General features: G+C 37.0%; 1 protein-coding gene across 1 annotated transcript in view; it reads right to left on the bottom strand.

Annotated features, from left to right (window-relative positions):
- Positions 1-2,778: 2,778 nt before the first annotated feature.
- Positions 2,779-22,978, bottom strand: part of ACSS3 (acyl-CoA synthetase short chain family member 3) — a 92,493-nt gene continuing 72,293 nt past the window's right edge. Inside the window, exons 11-16 of the mRNA XM_075496307.1 lie at positions 21,312-21,375; positions 9,783-9,864; positions 8,708-8,830; positions 4,082-4,181; positions 3,827-4,002; positions 2,779-3,531 (exon numbers count right to left, since the gene is read on the bottom strand). Of these exons, the coding sequence (XP_075352422.1) occupies positions 3,466-3,531; positions 3,827-4,002; positions 4,082-4,181; positions 8,708-8,830; positions 9,783-9,864; positions 21,312-21,375 (611 nt within the window). The 3' untranslated portion in view covers positions 2,779-3,465. The remainder of the gene's footprint in view (positions 3,532-3,826; positions 4,003-4,081; positions 4,182-8,707; positions 8,831-9,782; positions 9,865-21,311; positions 21,376-22,978) is intronic.

Genomic DNA, 22,978 nt, shown 5'->3' with positions numbered 1-22,978 from the left:
TTCAGTGGTTGCAGTATCATTTGAATACACTTCCCCTCGTAAATGCCAGCTCCCATTTTACAAAATTTCTTTTTCAGCCCGTATTGTCACAGCTCACGCTCAAATTCAGGGGCAGAGGGGAGTGAGGGGTGTTGGGGAAAAGGAACGAGCAAGATCTTGTGACCAAAGCTACAGCTATCCTGCCCTAGGAGTACAGCACCCCCAAATTATTTATTTCCACAGTGGAAGAAACCAGAGCAGAAGAATTTTTTTTTTTTTTTTAAGAGTATTACCATGACTTCAGTTTTGATCTAAGGCCAATATATGAAAATCTCCTAGTCTCCCCCATACGAGCTGAAGCTCTGCTCCCATCAGCTAGAAACTGTGGCTATGTTAAGTGTTGTCTACTTGGCTCTGACCCTTTCACTACACCGGGAATAATTACTACATCAACCTCTTCCAGCCAAGTTTCAATAACTCCCTGACCATTCAAATTTACCCACATACTTCTCTCTAAGAATAAAATTAAGAAAATTAGTGCTTTCCTACCACTTGTTAAATGGGCTTGTTCTTCCTTGACGGTATAACCAGGTTGCTGGGCAGCACCAGAGGCGTGCACAGGAATGACTACTCCTCCCTAAAGCTGTAGACAAAGCACTCTGCAATCACAGTTCCTCACCAAAACGCTCCTCTGGAAAACAAAAGCAATGGCTGTGAAACAACTATTTTTCCCATACTGTACTGCTGCAATAAAGTGGCTTTCTTTGTCTGGGTTTTCCGAATGCTGATGAATGAGACATTTGGCATTTCTGGAATCCTCCACAGTACTAGGGTGGTAGCAGAGTGAGTACATCTGACCACTGTGCCCTCTCGTTTATCCCAGTCTTGATCTTAAATGATTCCCACCAAAACCGAAAAAAAAAAAAAAAACCAGAAAAAAAAGATTAAAAAAATAAAATTAAAAAAAAAGCTCAGGCTTCCCCAGAAAGCAGAAATAAGTTATTACAAACATTTTTGTCATGGAGACACTAAGAATGCTAACTGTTCAGGCTCTTCACAAACAGTTCAAATGACAGATAATTGTTTCTTGTTGTCAATATTAATATGAACAAATAGCCCCTCAGAAAGGTAAGTGCCTAAATATCCATTACTAATTGTTTTGTTTGGGTTTTTTTGTTTGTTTGTTTTTTAAGGCTGATATTAATTCTCTCTTCCCTAAAAAAAAGCCCCAAACTAGAAAACAGGTTACGTTTCCTTACAGAGAAACTGGTGTAGCAACATGAGATGTCATTGGGAAAACTATAAAAGATCTAGGAAATTGATTCTCCTCTCTTACACCCTATTGCAGTATCTTTACTAGAGGGCTTGTGCTCTCACTAGTTAGTTTCCCTCCCCTGCTTCTGCAATTAAAACATGATGTCTGCAGCTGGAATAACTACACCAAACATACAAAACTTAACATCTCAGCTTTCATTGTACAAAAAAAGTAATGGCCGTGCACCTCGTGAATGTGCCACAGTTTCTCTGTGATAAGACCCTTGTAGTTTCTCACTGATTTACAAAACCCATCAGTGACAACTCCCAAGATCTCTCTCTTGCTCTGTAGCTGTTCAGCATAGGTTGCTAAGTTGTACCATTGTGAAAATGAAAAATACTCGTCAGTCTCTGCAAGGCACTCCACTATTTGGCATGGGCCTCCTATTAAAGCCTTGGTACTTGAACAATCCACCCAGAAGAAAATAGTATCTTCAACTAACTGCAACTCATATAAGAAGTATTTCAAGAAAGTTATCAGGACATCTCTGAGGAACAAAATTACTCCCACATATAAATCACTAACCTGTATAGTTAGCATATCTACCATAAAGCATCATTAGCCTTTACTCAGTCTTTAAATGCTTTTACTCCCTGTTCAGATTGTGATTTTCAACTAAATTGAATAGTTGAGCAGGACGGCTACCTTATCATGCAAATATTTGGCAAAAAACCAAGTACAGCACAGACTGAAACTAGGCTGTTTTCTTATATGACTGTATGACCTGGTTCAACACGGTTGGCTCAGCTGCATGCAGTCCCTAGTGAAAAACACACATGGACGTTTTAGTTGTTTCCTATGGCACTGGTAGAGCTCATTGACTCTACAAAAAGGTCACAGGCACAAAGCAACATCAGGGTATGGCTTGTTAATTAGCATCTATCTACCACCTGTTAGCTCCTACATCAGTCTGCTGGTTTATTTTAACACTTAGCAGTGCTATCATCCTTACTTCTACCCAATAGGAGATAACAGTATTTCTGGACTCTTTTGACGACACACTGCCATAGCAAAATATGTCTAGACTTAACTTCTACCTTCGCTTAGCCTAAGTACGGAATCTCTCTTTTATACCAACATAATCTGAATTTGCATATTGCTTACTGTTTCTTCCTCTGGAAAACATTGCTGAGTTTGAGTAGCTACTTTGCTTTCAAACTTTTCTGTGATCGTATATTTTTAAGAAGAATTTTACATTTATTGTTCAGTTAAAACCCTGCAGCTTGAGAAGTAATGCATTTATCTGGCGTGTCCTCCATCCCCTGGTTTGTTGAGAACCCTGTAAGTATTTTGAAATGGCCTATGAAGTCAAGAATGGGCTGCCTACTATCTGTACTTGCTAAATTTCTTGGTTATATATATATCTCAGCAAGCCTGAAATGTCTAATTATGTCAGCAAAAGCACATTATAGTTATCCTTATCACAAGTGATACAAACCACAACAACAAAATTACTAGAAAATGCAAAGGGTAAATGCCTGCCTTTATTTAAAATACATGTTTTTAATTGACTATTACTATGGATAAATCAAGATTTTCACAGATTTGAAAGCCAGAAATTATGTATCATTCTACAAAAAAGACACTTCAGAAAGTTATCAAGTAAAAAAATTAGAGGAATCTAATTTATAGCAGAAAGACTTAGGAAAAAAAATCATTGGAATCAAGAAAACTAACAAAAATGTTAATATTTGTACGAATTTAAGAGACATACAGGCTCATAATTTACAAGTGAGGACAATTTATGTCTGCAATAATTTTCACATTAGAATTCCTATTTATTGCTGTCCTCAGTTCATGACTTACCTTTTGTAAGCTGTTTTAGCTTAACTGAATTACTGGTCACATTATACAAGAATGGACTGAAATGTAAGGTTACATGACATCATATGAGATAATCCAGTCACTCCTTCACTTTAAGGCTATATAAATGTACGAATTCTATTTGCAATTCTTAGCAATTTTAATATCCACCATACAGTGACAACATCCAGAGACTTTAGTATGCTTCATTGGCTGTGACAATATGGTAAAGAACATAGTAACATCTCTGAAGTAAAAAAAATTTAGTCCCAGATCATTACTAGTTTTTGAAATGTGGTATTTCCTAACAGAGAGTCTCTTTGTATACTTCAGTAACTGACACTTTTGTTATCAACCTATTATCCCATTTAGTTTTTCTTTAGCACTTCTTCAATGTGTTTAAACACACTAGCATCCTCAATGGTCGGTGTTATCTGAAAAGGAAGAATAGACAGAAGCATGTGAGAGTCAATTGCTGTTCGTCAACAGAAAGACAGAATTTCATTCAAAACTCTTCTAAATCTAGCCTTCAAAAGCAATCAATGAAAAGTATCTGGAAAGCTCTGGAACGTGAAAATCTTTTGGGTAAGACACAGTAGAAATAAAATATAATGTGCTACCTGATGTCATGGACCAGCTCCAGAATGGTCTAGAGAATCGAAACCCTGACGTTGTGTCTTTGAATGTGCACATGTGCCTAATTCATTAAAGCATACATCTCCAACTTGCCTTATATGGCTTTCCACTGACAAGTGCAGAAAGAGCTGAACGTGGTATCTTGCCGGAGCGTGTTTTTGGTAGCTGTTTCACAAACACCCCCTTCTGGAAAGCTGCTACCGGACCAATGTTAGCTCTAACTCGCTCAACAATCTCTTCCAAAATCTTCTCCTCTTCTGTCTTTATACCTAGTGAAGAAGTTCATATCCTTTAACCTTTCTAGGACTTTTGCAAGTCTTAGTAACATCAGTAGCAGCGAGCTCTCACCTTCTCTCAGTACACACAGCGCAAACGGAACATGTCCTTTCAAAGGATCCTCCTGGCCCACAACAGCACAGTCTGCTACAGCGTGATGGAAGAGAACACACTGAGGGACAGAAAACAAAACTGAACTGAACTAATAATAACTGAACATTTCAGTGAAATAATTCCATAGGCATGGACATAAAAAAATAGACTTATTGCTTACATTTTGACAGCAAAAAGTATTTAGTCAGTCCACCTCAGGAGCCCAATTACTCACGTCGCAAATGCACATATGTATATACTTTCATACACACTTAGGCGTAGTTTTCAAACAAACATAGGAAATAAAAACTATAGCAGCACAAGATACAAGTAAGAACAAAGCAAAAGTGATTTCCTTACAGCTTTGGGAGAGTATCATATCTTTATTTTTGTTAGTGAGATCTTTACTGGAACAAATAACATTAGTCTAACGTTACGAATAATATGGAGTTAAGTGTGTGGAGTAAGTACCAAAAGCACAGAAGCACTCCTTACTACAGGGCTGTAAAGTCACATTGGTTCATTCTCTCTGGCTCCTTCTATCTTTTTCATTCTTTGCTGTACAAAGGCATAGTTTCTACCAAAGCCAAATACAGGCCCAACCTCAGCTAGCAGCCAGCCTAGTTCAACTCACTCTCTTGGAAACATTAGGTCTCAGCCTCCTTAGACAAAGACAATTAAACCAGAGTCCCCTCCTTCCTACTACACGTTTACACAATTATACAAGTGATGGACAGTAGCACTAATATCTCGAACTCTCTTTTAGGAAAAAAAGTGAGAGATTCTCTTTTCTTTCCAAATAGCCAGCGGAGGTCCTCATTTCCTGGAAAAAAGTCACCAGGATGTCTCAGTACCTACTGAGAAGTGTGTCACTAAGTCTGGGACAAAGCTGGACTTAAGATACTGGCAGTTGTGAATCCTCTTCCAAAGCAACTGGCTCTTTTCATGTAGTTATCAGCGTCTTGTTGTCAACAGTGCTTTCAACATATCCTCTGTGCTCAACCACAAAGAGGACCTAAGGTGACTCTACACAAAGGCCACACAGAGGTCACATAACGTGACTGTGCATATTAATTCATTTGTGCACATTAATTCATTAATTCATACAAGGATGATATGTTTGTCAATAACAACAGATCTTCACATACTGTGTTGTCAAAATCAAAGGCAGTAGGATGACTGAAAGGAAGACTAACTAAAAGAAGTTTTAAGAATAAAAGTTGGGGGTTTTTTTGTTTGTTTTTGTTTTTTTTTTTAAAGTAGGAACACCACATTTGCATTGGCTACTCATACAATGGCATGAGCATGAGGAAGAAGACAGGAAAGGTACAGAGAAGACAGGAAAAAAAAACCTGAAGGAAGGAAAAGCTGAATCACTGCTGTTCCAATTAACAAAAGCGATGCCCTTGTGTGACCTGGTTGTGAAACCGATGGTGGAAGGAACAATTCAAAGGGTTTCCCATAACCCCTCCTAAATGCAGATTTCACCATCCTTAAGATTTGTAGTCAAACCAGGAAGGAGAAACTGGTTCTCTGTGCCATGGTCACTACAACACACACCAAGTAGTTTTTAGCAAAATAAATCTGCACAAAGTGTTTCTTGCATACTTTGTTTGACAGATGCTGTACTCACTTCACAAACTATGATCCCAGAAATATCCCATGCTACAAAAAAGCGAACGGGAAATACTTAGCTTAATACTAAAAGCATGGTCTATCAAAGTACAAAAGCATAACCATTTATGCACATCTTTTGAAACAGTAGATTTTTCACAGTAATGAAATGGGATATGCACAAGCCATATCTAGAACAACAAGTGCAACAGCCTGGATTTAGTTCTGGCTGGGCTCATCCCAGAACTAGAAGGGCAGAAGAGCATGCTGCAAAAATGCTGAAGCTGAATATACACAAATGCATTTGAATTCAGATGCAGTCTGCTTTGTCCAGAGGTCATTGTATCCAAACTGACAAATCATACAGGAATGAATCTTACACAACTCCAAATCTCCATGGTATTTCAATGCATCATGTACACGTATGAACTTCGGTCACTTCTAAGTCCAGAGCCTCAATAATGCATTCCATTTCCTGTTATAAATACCCATTCTTTCCTGCTCTGACTCCTTGACCCTGACCACAGCAACTTGATTGCCATAGGGGAAAAAAAAAAAAAAAAGAAGAAAATGCAATCAATTATGGAAAAGCAGACTAGTAAGGTCTACAACCAGAGGAACTGTGCTTTCCACAAAAACATAGGAAAAAGGTCTGCAGTAATCTGACATTACCATCAATACCATAATTACCTATCAGGCATCAACAGGACTCCTACGGTGGAGATTTAAGTGTTGCCAGCCTGTTCTGCAGTAGTTTGTTTGTGTCATTCCAGTCTGTCACTTGTTCACAAAAGTCTTATGTTAAGCTGAAATACTGCAGTCACTGTAATATTTTTCTTCATTAATCTATCCAAAATCCTATCAATATGCCTTTGACTTTGGGACAGCTAATTTCAAATGACTGACAGTGTAAATACGAATTTAAAAATTATCAAACTTTGTAAAACAGCTGAAAAGAAGAACAGAATCAGCACTAGACATTTAAAAATTGTTTAAAAGTAAGAAAAATCTCAAGAAAGTGAAATGGCATTCCTGGAATGGTCACTGGGAACATGAATGGACATCTAATGCAGCAGCAGACAGAAACCCCACCATCAGGCAAGGGATTTCTCCTGCTAGATTCCTCAATTTCAAGTCTGTTGCCTCAGATAGGCAAGACATGATCTGAGCTCTTTCAGAAAGAGTCAAGGCAAGCAGGGACACTGTAGATGTACAGACAAAAGAGATGGATGGTTCAACACAAGCTGAGGCTACCATAATGGCTAACATTCACTGATTGGCAAGGTAAACAGTAACACCTACTGCAGTGCAGTGAAGATGGAGCCTCAATTATACTGATAGATACCTTAGACAAAGAAACTAATTGTCTGGAACATAATGAAGCTGAAATTCCTAGTCAAAGCACTAAGGAAAAACTTGTTAAGCTTGTAATGCAGCTATAATGTAAATGCAGATAATATACTTGCTCAACAAGGTGACTGTCACCTAATTAGATGGCGATTCAATGAACCTCTAATTCTGTATTTACTGATCTTACTGGAGAGCTAATTGTGGTCTTGTTAATGCTTCCTCATTTAACTAGCAGTTTGCTGTGCATGTATTAACAACACTCTTGGTTTTTAGCTTTGTTCAAAAGGTTCTAGAAAAGCTTCTAGAATTTTGTAGTGATTAAACATTTTTTGTTGCTAGGGTAAAGACCTAACTAGCAGGGAGAAACACAGAGACACTGAGCTTGGGAGGATGGATACAAAGGTATTACAGCAGAGGAGGTGATTCAATTCATAATTTGTTATACTAGCTTAAGATTCAGCCTGAAGCGAAGAAACAGCACCCAGCTCAGCCCTTGAGCAGCAGAGCAGTAAGGGGTGGGGATGAGATTCCTTGCTGCGCTTTAGCAGAGCAACACAAAAAACTGACTTCAAAGGGAGAGAGGTTTAAGCGGACTGAAAGCCACCTTAATGGCTTCATAGAGCCAAGTCTGGGCAGCAACTGGTTCAGCTCCCTGGCTGACCGATCCTCGAAGGATTGCCTATGTTTATCTGAATTTGTTCACTTCTGTGCAATCAGAATTTCTTCTATTCAAGTTTTCTAGCCTTTAGAAAAACATAGTCACTAGACTAATAGACATTATAAAGCAAAAAATGACTAACAGATTAGTTTGTGATTCAGTGAACAGTTAAATTCAGAGTTCTTATTCTTCCCTTGTACACGCCCAGCACACCTTTTCCTATACTCCCTGAATAAGCAATTGATATGTCATCAGGGAAATTTGTAACTGGCAAGCAATCACAGTGGTTCTGGAGAGGTGAGTGAACAATGATATGAAATTCAGATACTATTATGAACTGCACTATTTTCAACTTTTTGAGTTGCATAAGTATTACATTAATGACTTTCAATTTAACAGCAGGTTTTTTTTACAGAAATTTTCATTGTTCATTTAGCACCGCTCATACAATAAGAGACAAAACAGCTCTCAAGAAACTGTGAAGGAAACTTCAAATCAGGAAAAAGCACTGAATGTAAGTCTATGTGAAAAGAATTCAGCCAACACCAAGCACTTTAAAAGAAACACAACTAAAAACTGTATTTTAGGAATAAAAGTTTCTACTCCTAAGTAACCACAGTAGCTTGTGAAACTACTTGGCACTCTGACCCTACATTACCTTAATGTATTGCCAAATAAATATGTTATCAGAGCTCACCGGAATGCTTCCCATGCTACCATATTGCCCCTTAACTCCACCTTCAAATGTCAAATCATGCCTGTTTTACCAATCCCATGGTACAAACTGCTTATTGTTGACTAAGTTTATTATGGTCCCAGAAAGCACCTTAATAGGAAGGACGTGAAACAATGTTTTTGTTAAAAGTACCAATGCAAATGCAATCAAAAAAGCAGAAAGAAAATGAGAAATTTTGTGAGATTTTCAGTCTCAGCTTGCTTTATTTATCTTTCACTCTTCTATTTTACTGTCAGGTGATGCTCACCTCTTCAATCGCACCTGCTGAAATTCTGTGTCCAGCAACATTGATCACATCATCAGCTCGAGACAGGACATATAAATAGCCATCTTCATCCATATAACCTGCATCCATAGTATCATAATATCCCTAGACACAACACACAAAAAAATAAACTCAGAAATAGTACTAGGGACATCCATCCATTTCCTGTGAAACCAACAAAACTGATTGTTTCAAATGAAATATGTTTTTGGTGCCTGAGAGATTTAATTATCTAATATTTTTCACCATTCTTATGTCATAATATATTGTGCAGCTCCCTTTCCAGAAAGGTTTTGTAGCCTTTGTTAAGACAGAACAAAGGAAATACATAAACCTAGATTTTTTGCCACTCTGCTTTCTTTGACCCCTGACAGCTTGGAGAAGGATGTTGCCTGAATCTACACAAGGAGAACGGAATTGTTACAGTTGTCAAATTGCCCCTAAAGATATCCCTGTTTGCTGGATCTAAACATGCATCATTATCACGATGCAAGTGCACACAAAAAATAATTTACCTGATCAATTCACTCATTTACTTTTATTGAACCAAACCTTCACATAAGACCAATCTATCTATATCCATGAGGAAAGGAGGAAGCCAGTCCTTGGATAGTACACCTGACAAGGAAACATAACCAAATCAGTAAGGAGCCTCCAATGTATTTACATGCACAGTGGGCAAGTGTATATTTTGGACTGATACTAAGTTAGAATGACTGCATGTCAACAGCAGTAGTACATTTGAAGCTATGCTAGTCTGAGGTTGCGAGGTTTATATCTTTTATTAGATCAAATGACATAAACCAACTTTTATGTTCAGAAGCTTGAGGTTTACTACTTCTGTTTCAGATCTTAAAAAAAAAAAGTGTGCCTAAAAGCTTAAAGTATGTATGAAGGAAGTTTTACCTTGAAATGTTTTGAATTCTATAACACATATATCAAAGATCTCCCATTAAGATAAGGTATGATAATTTTATATGTTATCCAGTTTAAATCTACTATCATTAAGTTCTGCAGGATTACCAAAAGTTTATATAATTCATTTTGTAATTCTTACTGGAAATTTTTGAAAATATAACTTCTGGAATGTTTCTTGATTTTCCCAAAGACCTGAGAATGCTCCAGGAGGCAAAGGCAACCTTAAATTAAAAAGAGCAGAGTGAAATAGTTAGAAACATAGATATAATGAGTACCTCATGCCTTCCATTCATACTTTATATTCAGATAAATAATCATTGGCTATACAATCAGAAACCAGTTCTGTTTAACAATATGCTGGTAACAGATCAAAAAGACCATATATTTGTTGTGATCACATGCATATAGCTCTGAACTGTATCCAGACCATACTTTTTCTATAACATAAGCATCTCTGGCATTCAGTAAAATAATGTTCGATCTAGTAAACACTACGTACTGTACTATAAATATATTATCAGCATTCAGCTTTCAACGTTTCCAAGGATGAAGTATCTGTCAGAAATGTGTGCATATACACTATGATGCAGACAACTTCATTATTATAGGTATCTCTTTCTCTAACACACATACACACTCACACATGTATAGACATATGAATTATCAGATGCACAGATCTTCAGTTTCTGTAAAAAGATATAACTCAAATTACTTCAGTCATGAGAATCTGAATAAAAATGCTTTTCTTTTTTATTTAAACTGTGCATAATATTATGGGAATTATCGGAGGAGTTCTTTGAAAGTATATTGATAAAAGTCACTTTTAGAACTTTCTAAAGTGACTGGACCTATTTTTATTTTTTTAAGAAGTGAAGCAGCAAAATTTTGGATTGCTTTATTAGTTGAGTTTTCAATGCATACTATACACCCATTCTTCAGTCAAGGATACAGGCATGACAAAATATAGGATATTTCACATACATATCTGCCAGAAGAAAAGCTACAGAAGTCTCAGCTAACAAAGAAGTGGTTGTTTTTTCCTTCAAAGCTCTGACAGGGTTAAACACAGCTTACTTGAACTGCCTAAGAGATACGTATTCAGACATATCAACACAAGTTTTATGAAGGTTAAGACCCTAGTAACAGAGAGAGAACATGCAAGCAAGCATATTTACACAGATAAAATCATAAATGCCTCATACAGATTTTACTAGCATATGCCTGCATTCCTAACCGGCAACTTTTTAGCCAGCGGTATTGTATTTTCTACTCAGATAGTGCCCCTACGACACCAAAAGGCAAAATCTCTAGCAGTGAAACACCCTTCTGCAGCGTAGCAACACTGGTATCATTACAAGTCTCCTACGACGTTCAGGTCACAAGAACAGATGCTACCAGCTCAGTGACATGCACATTTCTAACATTACATTTACAAAAAGAATAATTTTTTATATATATATATTTTTTCACCTAAATATGGTATAAATAGTACAAGCTACATTGAAAAGGCCATACCATCTAGTAATGATTCAAATCCATGATTGTTTACAATTCCATTTTTTTTTTCAGCTTAATTCAGCTCAATTAGCATAATAGAATATACTACTATAAATATTACTACTTTCTCTGAGTGTTCTGGCTCAACACATCCTATAAATCACATTCCCTGAAAGTATGGTTAAGGTAAGGCCAGAAATGCCAAGACACTTCCCAGGTAGTCACCCGGGCTTCAGGAGGGCACATTGGCTTCTGCCCATCTGGAGGGAATTCACTGGCCTATTTTAAGCCTTTCAAACTTAGTAAGCATCCTTGTGATACACAGTCATGGCCTATAAAGTATTTGCCTTTAAAAAAAATAAATTAGAAAAACAATATATTGATCCCGGTGTTTGTGTATGCATGAGTAAAAGAAAAATCTCTTGGTTAGATTCAAGAAGAACCCCTAGAGAATGGTAGTTACTATGGTTGTTGCCTGGTTGCTAATAGCATAGCAATTCATAACAGCCTCAGTCACTGCAAATTTTGCACTTTAAATTTATTTAACAGTCTGAAACATCCTTGTGATGGGAAAGGAAAGAAAGGAAAGAAAGGAAAATTCATATTGACAAAGTCCTTAATAATTTCTCCACAGCTTTATCCAGTACTTTGCAGTTAGTCATTAAACAGAAGAACCAATTTTATTGCTGAAATCAGAAAAACATTTTCCTTTCTGTAACTGTAGTTGTTCAGAAATCTAAACACAGAAGTATGCAACATATCACCAAAAACATAATCCCTGCTCCCACCATTTGGGGTTTTGGGGGCTTTTTTTTTTGTTTGTTTCTTTGTTTTTCTTGTGGCTGTTTTTTTTAAAAGCAAATTGCAATGATAAGTACATCCACAGTGCGTATTTCATGAGTCTATGGAAACCACACTGCTTAACTACAGGCTACCGCAGATATCTCTATAGCGCAAATCATAGCAGAATACAGATGCAACCTGAAAATGTGCCCCCATGGCTTTCTGTAAAAAGATTACTTGCAGTTAGGACTCCATTCCATCTCCTAAGCAAAAACTGAATGTCACCTTCCACGTGTCCATCTTTCAGGCAAAATAATTCCAGAGCAATAGGCACATACAATTCTTCCATGATAGTAAAGTTCTCAGCATCATGACTGACTAGAATTTCTAGGTGTTATGCAAACACAAATAATTAATACAATTCATAAAGGTAGAATTCAGCTTGCCAGAATATAATTACGTGTATTGAAATTTTGCCAGGACATCAGGATTAAAATGCCCAGAGCCAAAAATACGTCCATCCCACTGCTGTCAGTGGGAATGCTGCCATGAATTCCGAAGGGAGCAGAACTGGATCATAATTATGTGAAAGGAGCCAGAAGAGAGAAAATCAGGTAGTCAGAAAATAACAGCAACCTGAAAGCCAACACTCTTCCTTTCCTCAACCCCTCCATAAAAAAGGAACATTTTTAGATGTTGGGTTTGGGTCTGTTCTCCCTAGGAAACATAACACACACCTACAAAAGTTCTATATTTAAAAACTGTTGCCTCTTTGTCCAAACATTGAGTTTATACTCAAGGCCTTTTGGGGTTATTTTTATTAAGAGGATATATTGACCAAAAAATGCCAGCTATGCATAAGTAAGCATGATTGCCCCAGACATGATCCTGCCTTCCTTTCACAAGCGACAGGAGCACAGAAGACGAAGATAGAAGGAGGCAGGTTGCTTCATCATCATTTCCACAATATACAAAGAAGTTTCTTTGCTTGGTTTCCCTTTGGGAGGTATTTACTGTATTTCTCTAGCTATCTGTTAACTTCTCTCTCTCTCATCCTGCATACCAAGCCACAAACCAGCCAGTGCTGAGCATTTGCATCTTCTATCAGTTAAAAGATAAGCCCTTCCTTACACTATTCTTGCTTGGATTTTTCATATGGTCATTAACTCTGGCAGTGTCTTCTATGTCATCATTGCTTCTTCCTTCTGGAGAGGACAGTCACGAGCTTCAACAAATACAAATTCAAGACAAGCTTGCCAGCTTTTTCTAGAATATGAATGTGTTACCAGCGATATTGGATCAGGCTAACTACAGTCAACTCATCCCAATTAACTAGCAAAGAATAGGCACAGTTTCAAACCCATGTTGAGGTTCAAGCCAAAAACCTCCACTGAGCTGAATTAAAGCACCTGAACTTGAGAAAAGTTTACCTTTGGATTTCAAACTTCAAAAAAGATGTATAGGTCTGAATTTTGATCTCACTCGTGCCAATTTTTCACCTGTACAGCAACAGCAGTACAAATGATGTTATTCTCCATTTATTCCAGTGAAATTAAAGTGACAACTGCAGAACTACAGGAATACAGATTGAGGCCCATTTCTCATTTCAAGGTTGAATACATTTAGAACAGCATCAGGAAAACTAGGTAAACTGTGTAAATTAATGATGTAAATTATATGGGTTCATTTTACAAAGATCCACTCTGGTTACGTTTTACAAAGATAAGAAGGTAATTTCATTATAAAGTGGAGAAACTAAGACAGATTAGGTGAGCTTGGCAGCACCACAGAAAAACTCTGAGCTGCTTTCACAGTAACTGTTTTCTGCTGGAGAATTTTAAATTACAATCATTATCTGTTTTTTAAGCATTGTTTTACAGTTCATTTATTTTTCATACAACAGTGGCTGACCTTACATAAAACAGCCTACCTTTAGCTTAGCCCAAGAAAGTCTGACTCCGTGTGTCACATCCTTTCAGGATGCCACTCATCAAAATGATGTAAGATTCCTTGTTGATGGAACAAAGCAATTATAGACACAGCACTCAAAATATAATTTTTGAGAAAAGCATATTTCTGAAAGGACAAATGAAAGTCAAAAACTATTAAGAGATGCTACCTTGCTGAGTTTCAGAAAAGACATCCTTTTATTTTATGGTAGACAATGGTACTCACAGGCTGTTCATCACAGCCAGTCAAAGCAAGTATAAGCCATCGTTAAATGAGTTTGGGCTTGTGAATGGAGCTAAATCATCTTGACTGGCAGCTATATTATTACTCAGCATTTATGTAGTGCTGTGCACAAACACCACTCTTAAAATTTCTGATTGCAAGTTCAAAAGCCATCTGGGATCTAGAAGCTTTGTCAGATACATGGAACAACAGCACTGGAAAAGGGGTGGAGAAGGGGCAAGAGAAGACAGAGCATCTCGAACATTCACCAGTCTGCATGAAATATTCCTTTAATTAGCTGAAAGAGATCATAGAAGTAGTTGATTTCAGTGTGGATTTTGCAGAAAAACACTCTATAGTTTAGTCAGGAAGAGAGAAAACATCAAAAACTAGTGAAAGTGCTTGGAAAAGGTTAAAAGTAAAGAAAGTTCAAATGCTACTCACATGTACTCAGCCAGAAATCTGTTAGAAAACCCATCTTTGGCCAAACTGCTCCCACATTGAAAGTCCTACTCATTGTTTCACTTGTAAAGGAAAAAGACAAAGCTGATAAAAAAAAAATCATGTGGGAGACTGGCAGGGAGAGAAATCTTTTGCACAGATTCATCCTGATCATCTAATCTGACGTCCCATATAACACAGCTTAAAGGATGTTACCTACTAAATCCTGTCTTAAGCACATAACTTTTGGTTAAATGACAGTGTGTCTTTAAGATAGATACCCAGGTTTGACCTAGAGGTGTCAAAGAAAACCACCATATTCCCAAGAATTTGTTCCAATGGTTTAATACTTTCACTGTTAAAATGATGTGTTTTACTTTTCATCTGAACATATCTAGCTTCAGCTTCCAATCTCTTTATGCTAGATTAAACAGCAGTCTCTCAGAGATGTCTTTGTCCTGTGGGTATTTCCTGACCTTGATAAAGTAATCACTTAACTGATCTTGGATAAGCTACATACCAGAAGTTAAACTATAAGTTTCTTTAAGCCAAGCTTTCCAGCACTCAAGTCACTCTCATTCATATCTTCTCCAAAACCGAGCCAGTTTCTCAATAGCTTTTTGAAATACGGACAGAAGAACTGAACATAATGCATTAATGGTTTTACTAACATCATATCCACATATAATAATAATAGCTCCTTTTCAGTTTCCCTGCTGAATAACAAGGGATCATATTGCCTCCTTAGTTACACTAGCAGTGGATAAATGTAGCCATTTCATTCAAAGATCCTGTGTATTCAGAGGTTTATCCACTGTAAGATAAAAAGCTCCTTTGAAAGTCACTGCTTTCTAGGGTACAGTCCTTCATCTTATAAATCTAGCAAATTTTCACCGTTTTGAGGTGCATGACCTTTACTTACAAGAATGCATGGCAAGTAGTCTATGCAGGATGACACATTTTCTTTACACGGTTCTACAAGCAACACTTCCCTCCCTCCAGCAATCTTCCTTGAGGGCAGCCACTCAGACCGGTCTCCAACACATCCTCTGCTGGGTTGCCTTTAATTTTCTGCTACCTTATATGATTTTTAAAATTTATTTTATATTTTAAAAATTAATAGGAAAACATTAAACACCACTTCCAAAATTGCAAAGCACATCATTAAAATGACAAAAAATAAAAACAACTCAAGCAATGGAGATCTAGCTTAATCCCCTTCAGACACTCTAGAAAAATCACATACGAGAAAGAGCTGTTTCTTAGAGTGTGTAAGTACTTGAATTTTGGGGATAATTACAGTCATGGAAGGAAATTTCAGAATATTGAGTATTGGTTTTTTATCATTGGATCAAATTTAATGATAAAAGAATATATTCTTTTAAAAGCACAGAATGGCAATAGTGTCACACACTTAAAGACAAAAATTGACAACATTCATTACTGAGACACTATGTAACAATAAGATCTTCAGCAGCTATCTTGGCATCTCAGGTAGCTTTTATCTAACTGTCTGGCTTCTGAGCTAAGGCCTCTCTTGGCTTCAGATGGAGTCTCCCCTTGCTTTCACTATCTAAAAACAGTCATTGCCTCCTGGCCTCCTTTTCTTCCTGGGAAGGGGAAGAGTGCAAACAAGAGCTGTGACCTTTCTCATGGGCATATCCCAAGTTAGAATGCCCATATGTTGACCCATCAAGTCTTAAAAGACTTTTATTTTCTTTAATGGGATACCGAGGTACTACAGTGTATTGTGAAAGATTACATCTTTTTCTTTCCCTTTTCTTCCCTTTAAGCTCTTTTGGTTAGCATTTCTATTGTGCATCTTAATGATGACATTCCTGGCTTCAGGTTGCTTCAGACTTCCACGTAGATACTGATTTTTTTTTTTAATGCATTATAAGAAATATTAAATGAGTAAGCTTTTTATTGAACATCTATTTGCTCTCTAAATACTGTATAAAGATTGAACACAGTGCCACAAATAGTGAAACTGTGAATGGTTACTCACTTCTGAACAACATTTCTTCTACTAAAGGATATTAACTTTATGGTATTTGCTTCAGAAGTCCTGTCACATTTCTATTCAGCTAACTTAAAATCTAAAATTATAAAAAACTGTAAATTTATCATGACCCTTTGTTTATAAAACCTTGTAAATAAATATTATTTTTCAATACTTTACACTCTTACAGGACTGTACATAAAGTTTTGCATTATTTTACTCTATCTAGTGGGGTGGATTATAATTTGAATAATTTTAACTATTGACAGAACATTGTAACTTTCCTCCACTAATCCCAAAGTCATGAAAAAAACCCACAACATTAATGGCCTGCAGAGCCTCTCACACAGTCACTATTCTTAAATGCAATTTCACCAACGCAACCAAAGAATTTCAGAATCACTGTAAGATACACCTACATTGTCTCATCTCTTTCTGAATATGGAACAGAAATATTTATGTGATTCTGTGCAGTGGAGACTGGTAAAACAAATTTGTAAATACTTATCCCATAAACCTCCATTATTATGGCACAAAATTAACTACACAAACACTAGAGGAAGCGTAACCAGGATCTAGCAGGAAATTTACTGGCAGGCATTACTCTCTGGATAGAATGAGTATAAGGCAAATGTTGTCCTCTTGCTGTTGTGGATGAACATAAAGAATAACACTAGCTAATGAGACAGTGCTGACAACTGCTTCATAAAATAAACATAATGGTTCTGCAATCTTTATAATGTACAAGAGCAAAACTGAGTTTCCCACTGCACTCGAATTTAAACGGGATTTCTCTTTGCTAATAATGTTCCTTATGAGAACAGATAACTTTGAAAAGTCTTATGGCTAATCATGATTACATATACACACACACATTTCCAAGTGTGTATTAATTACAGGCAGGTCAGAACAATGCAAGCAGAAGTGTGTCACTAAATGAGACTGGTCTTGCTAATGGAAATGGAGGTCATTGCTGCTACTATTTTCACTTCAGAATAAATCCTCGGTTAATTATCTTTCATGTCCAAAGATTCTGGCTCAAAAAAATGTAAATTTAGAAACAATTCATATAAGCCCACCCTCACAAGCTGCAGTCATCTTCATTTTCCCTTGCCCTTTCATCATAAATGTTGTGACACTGCATTTGATTACTTTATCCTGGAAGACTTGTGAAGTCAAAAAGATTATTGCATTGTCCAGGTAAATTAGCCTATATGAGAGTTCTTGTCAGCAAAAATCTTTCCAAAGGACATAGATGATGGTTATATGAAAAAAAAAAAACAAAAAAACAAACCAACAGGTATCAGTTGGTGGTAAAGAAAAGAAGGTACTTGGGGCAGAAAGGTGGAGTAATTAGGTGTAAGAATTGCCTTTCTAAAGTATTTGACTCCTGCAGGATAAAATTAAAGTTTAAAACTCTCTTGTAAGAATAGATATTTTAAATACTATACTTAGGAGCACTGCAGGCCTCAAGCAGCCCCCAACATCTTTACCAGGAGTTAGACTGGTATTAAAATAAGCAAGAGCAGCAGCATACCACTTTTGCACAGCTGGTATTGTAAGCAGTGTGTGGCCATTTTTCTCTCCAAGAAATACTGAAGAATATTTCTCAACTCACATATGCTGCAATTAAGCAAACACCTGTGTTTTTTTCTAAAACGGTACACCATATTTTGCTGCTGACTGTATGACAGAGTAACAGTCGAAACTATCCTGACTCCCCCATTTTCTTCTAGCTGCATGGGGACATGTCTCTGGGGTGACAAACAAGGATCATCCCCACTATTTTTAAGGGGTCTGTACATCTAGAAGCCTGCTGAAGGGGAGAGGAAAGGCTTCTTTGCAGGAGGGCTTTATGAAAGCTAGCCCTAATCAAAAAATGAAAAAAGTTTTACAGCTAAATAACTGCTTAGTTAAATGAAGCAGAAGACAAAAAATGTGATGCCTTAACCTAACGGTCACAGATTTTTATGACCAAAACACCCAACTAAACACTGCAGCAAACTGTCACTTACCAGAATGAAACCTGGAACAAAGTGTTAAGACATTGTGAACCATAATATCCTAAAACCAGCTTCTGTTAACAGTCCAAAGATTCAAATGTTGGAAGTGTTAAAAAAATCCACAGTTGGCCTCCTAAAGCTCATCAATACCTTTGTCTTGTTTTCTTGGTTTTTTTTCTTGGTTAAGCTGCAGAATGAATTTTAAGAGATCCTATTGTCTCAAAAGATTAAGTCGGAAAAAGGCTGGAAGAGAAAGAAGGGTGATAGTTAACCTACCTCAGAACTGGTTTCATATCAACTATGTTAATGATACAATGCAATTTCTTTGCCCCCTACTCTCCCCCGTATTTCAGAATGGGTATTACAATAAATATGGACATGATAAAATAATAGTGTCCCTGTGCCATTACTCTTTCTTGAGTGATCCAATGCAAAAAAAAAAAAAAACAAAACAAAACAAAAATCCACCCTTTTTCCCCTATCAATTTATTTGACTGCAGCAGAAGTCATGCTGGGCAAGATAAAACAAAATAATACAAAGAACAACACAAAAAAATCAATACATAAACACATTTGTAATCCCTTAAGATAAATGCCTAAACGTGGGACCACATTAGGGAAGATAAAGTCTGGCTTTAAGAGTTTGACAATAACCCCAAACAGGATCTTCTAATATGGCAATATCCAGTCCTGACAGGCACTTAAAGATAGTAATGACTCAGAAAAGTATGCACAGGTCTACCAACATTACCTGTTAGTAGATATAATTCAGCTTGTTTGGCAGAGTTGCTAAGGATGGAGTTCATTATCACTTCGAGATAACACATTTAACTAGTGTTATCTCACTTAGTTAGATAACACTAAGCACCTACCCTACCCTAGCTGTCTCAGCCCTGCAGTCAGTGGAGAGACATGAGCACATCTGGAAGGCGATTTATTCCATCCCAGCTGAATGCTTAAGACAGCTAGGATCAATTTTCTTACAAAATACCTTTCTCTCTCTCCACTGATTACAAGCCTATGTTTTATTATGGCATCAGACACTACAGAGGTGAGAGCTTTGAAAAACAGCCCTCCACTCTGACCTGGGTTACTGATACTGCAAACCACAGTCTACTAAAGGCTGGAGCAATTTTAATTATTCGTACTTGGCAATGGAATAAATGCACAATCTTACATGTGTCACAGGAAAACGACATCTAAATACGAGTCTGCTGATTCAGGGGAGATCATGTGTGCACTTAAACACATGCCTGTGTGTCCTGGTGGCTTAGCCTAAGATGCTGAAAATCAGGCAGGGTATAGACTTCACCCTGAAAATACACATCTGTGTCATGCAGTACAATAATTTCATGTGATAATATCTTAATCTCCACAGCCGTCTAGTTACATTAGATGAGTAGTACAGCTGAACAAAAAACCTCCACACCTTGACAACTCCGACTCCCAAGCAAGCACTACGCAGCCAGCCCGCCTGCATTTTTAGCACTGCCTTTCTGCAGCACGCTCCAGTGCCTGTAGCTCTTATCTGTCTCATCTCCAGCTCACATGGCCGCTGCCTCAATCCTCGGCTAACTTCTCTCTTTAACAACTCATCAAAATCGGTACATCTGTCCCAATGTTTTGGCTTTTGAAAAATTTCAGTTCACTGAAGGTTAATGCTATTCTTTGTATTTCCTTCCATTCAGCTAAGCAAGCAATGAAGAATCTGAGTTACCACAACTCTCCTAAATTTAACCACCACAGAAGTGGATGAATGCACTTCTCTTGGGACTTGTATTTGCTGGCAGTTAGGAAGTGTTCAGAACTGAAGTATTTTCTATGACTGAAAACAGAGGTGGCTACAGCCAACGTGTTAATCACAAAGTAGGTATCTGTCGGAGGAAAACATCATTTGCCTAAAAGCCTGACAGAGCTGGCATGGGCTGTGGGGAGCAGTAGCCTATCGAGCTTTACAGAAGTAAGGAAAGGTTCTGGCAACAGTAAGATGGCAGAAGGTAAGATAAGAAAAATGTAATTGGTGTTCACAGTGTTATGTAAACAGAGGCTCCTTTATCTAAGAAAAGTTGGTAAGAAAGGTGTACTTTCAAAAACAGTATTAAAGCTCATGGAACTCATCTGACAGGAGCCTGGTAAATGGTACTAAAATCACCTACATGATGCGCAGCAGGGTTTATCTTTCCCTTTTTTTTTTTCCTGGAGTCTTTTCCTGTATGTATTTTGTCCAAGTACCACCATAATTGAACACCGCTTCATGCAAAGCACACTCCAAGATATCTCGCTGTTTTTACAGAGATCAGAAAACACATATTCTCCCTCTGGGAATATGCATCAGTTGGAATTAGGAGATAGTGAAAGGGGAGGCAGCATCACAACAGTAAACCAAAGCATGACAGTCTGCACCGCTGTACTATTTCACTAAACTGAAAGATAAAACAGTGAAGAGAATGATTCAATATCTTGCTCATACATCCCAACGGGAAGGCTTAATCCTGCGCCAACAGGCTGGTAATTAAGAAAATGGCAAACTTTGCTGTAGTCTAAGAAAAAAACCTGCAATCCATGCTCATTCACTCACACAATTTCATCTGCAATTTTTCAGTATTAACAGACATTAAAAGTTCTGGCAGTTTGGTGTCAATATGGGAGACAGCCATGTTTTTCAACCCTCATTATTTCAATTATTGTTATATATAGATAAACTTCAGTCGAAAGACAATCAACCCGTGTAGGAAGCTTCTCTTAAGAGTAAGATACTTAGTTTGCTTACTTTACCACAATATTTCCTAAAGTCTTCGCCTTCACTGGTTCCTTATTTTCATCCAGAATCATCACTGCAAAAAAGTAATATAGGAAGAGAACTCCTGTAAAGTAGTGTATTTTTAGGTGGAGGACAGTGTCTGTCTTCATGGATATCAATTTATATCACACTTCAGAATGGCAATACACCAAGCAACAAAAGGAATTAAGTAATTTGGGAGTTCCAAACTGGATAATCTCATGACCTCATTAACATTCAGCCTTAAGTACAAAAAGTGTTAAATAATACTTGTGCTTTGGGAGCAGAAAGAGTTCAAAGTCAAAAAGGGAAAAATATAGAACTGGGAATTAAAAGACACCTTCATACTGGAAAATCTAAACTTCCAAACAGCAAAGGACCCTCCAGACACATGACAAATACAAGAAAAAGTGTGCAGGTAATATGAGTAAGAAATAACAACTAAGATTACTGGAAGCTAACCTAGTTAATGCGAGAAATACTATTAGCAGTAAATACGTGTGTCTGGTTTTCAAAGGCTCTCAGGAGACCCAGAAGAAAACATAGAAGACACTTATGAAAACCAGCAAGAATAGCATAAATAAAACCCATTTATAATCTGTAAGCACTTTTTTTTTTCCTTATATATTTTTAGATGGTGTAAGAACATGTGTAAGAACATAGTATCATTAGATTGGGAGAATTTTGGCTCAGAACACACAATTAAAAAGACCCACTCACATGTAGCTTTCAAAGATTTCTCTCCTATTTTTTCCTATTTTTATTATACTAAAGTAAAATCTAATCAGTTTATTGTAACTATTTTATCAAGGTAGCAATACCAGCATTTATTCCCCTCCTTGCAAGCAGTGTATTTCAATGTACAAAAATCTGGGGAAGAAAGATACTACACTGCGCACTCCTGAATTACTGAAGAACTGACTTAATTCTTCAAAATGTGGGACTTGCTCCAGTTTGAAAACAATGCAATGAAATTATCTGGAAAGGGTTCAAGTAGATCAAAGGGAAAGCACAATATAATGAGGCAACAGAGCTGGAAATTAATATGGTACCTTGATTCACTTTTAAAGGCAATTTGTGCCACTGCACTTTGATATCATAGTGAAATACTGCTTTAATTCTTTATATTCTAAAAAATCAGCAAAGAAATCAGTTTATTTTAGCAATACTGTGACAGGAAAGAATTTGGCTGTGTTTAAAAAAAATAAAGTAGATTTTGTAACTTTCTATTTATATCGCAGCATAAATACAACGTGACTTTAGCAATGTCCAAAACTGTTAAGTTGCATGTATAATGTAAAAATACAGAATCTAGCATCTAAATGGCATAAGAATCTCTTCTAATTAATATAGTAACAGTAGCAAAACAACATCAAAACAGAAGTGGGTGACAGCAAGACAGCTGCCAGTACAGAGTAATTTCAAGATCCACTATTTTATGAATGGCTGCATTACAGGACACAATTGGCCTCAAACCAAAGACTGAAAGAAGTAAAGTTCCTTCATAAATCTTTAGTGAATTTTAGTGCTCATTTTATGTTTCCCTTTTAAGGCATGCTAAAGACATTTTCTTCATTCTATTTGAAGAAATTCTTTACTTACACTAGGTCCAATGTCCCAAAAAATTAGTAGGAAATTTTTATATTCTTGCTACTCAT

This window comes from Mycteria americana, chromosome 1 (assembly GCF_035582795.1).
Source record: "Mycteria americana isolate JAX WOST 10 ecotype Jacksonville Zoo and Gardens chromosome 1, USCA_MyAme_1.0, whole genome shotgun sequence".
NCBI classification, from domain to species: domain Eukaryota; kingdom Metazoa; phylum Chordata; class Aves; order Ciconiiformes; family Ciconiidae; genus Mycteria; species Mycteria americana.
This window is presented reverse-complemented; position numbering and strand designations above follow the sequence as displayed.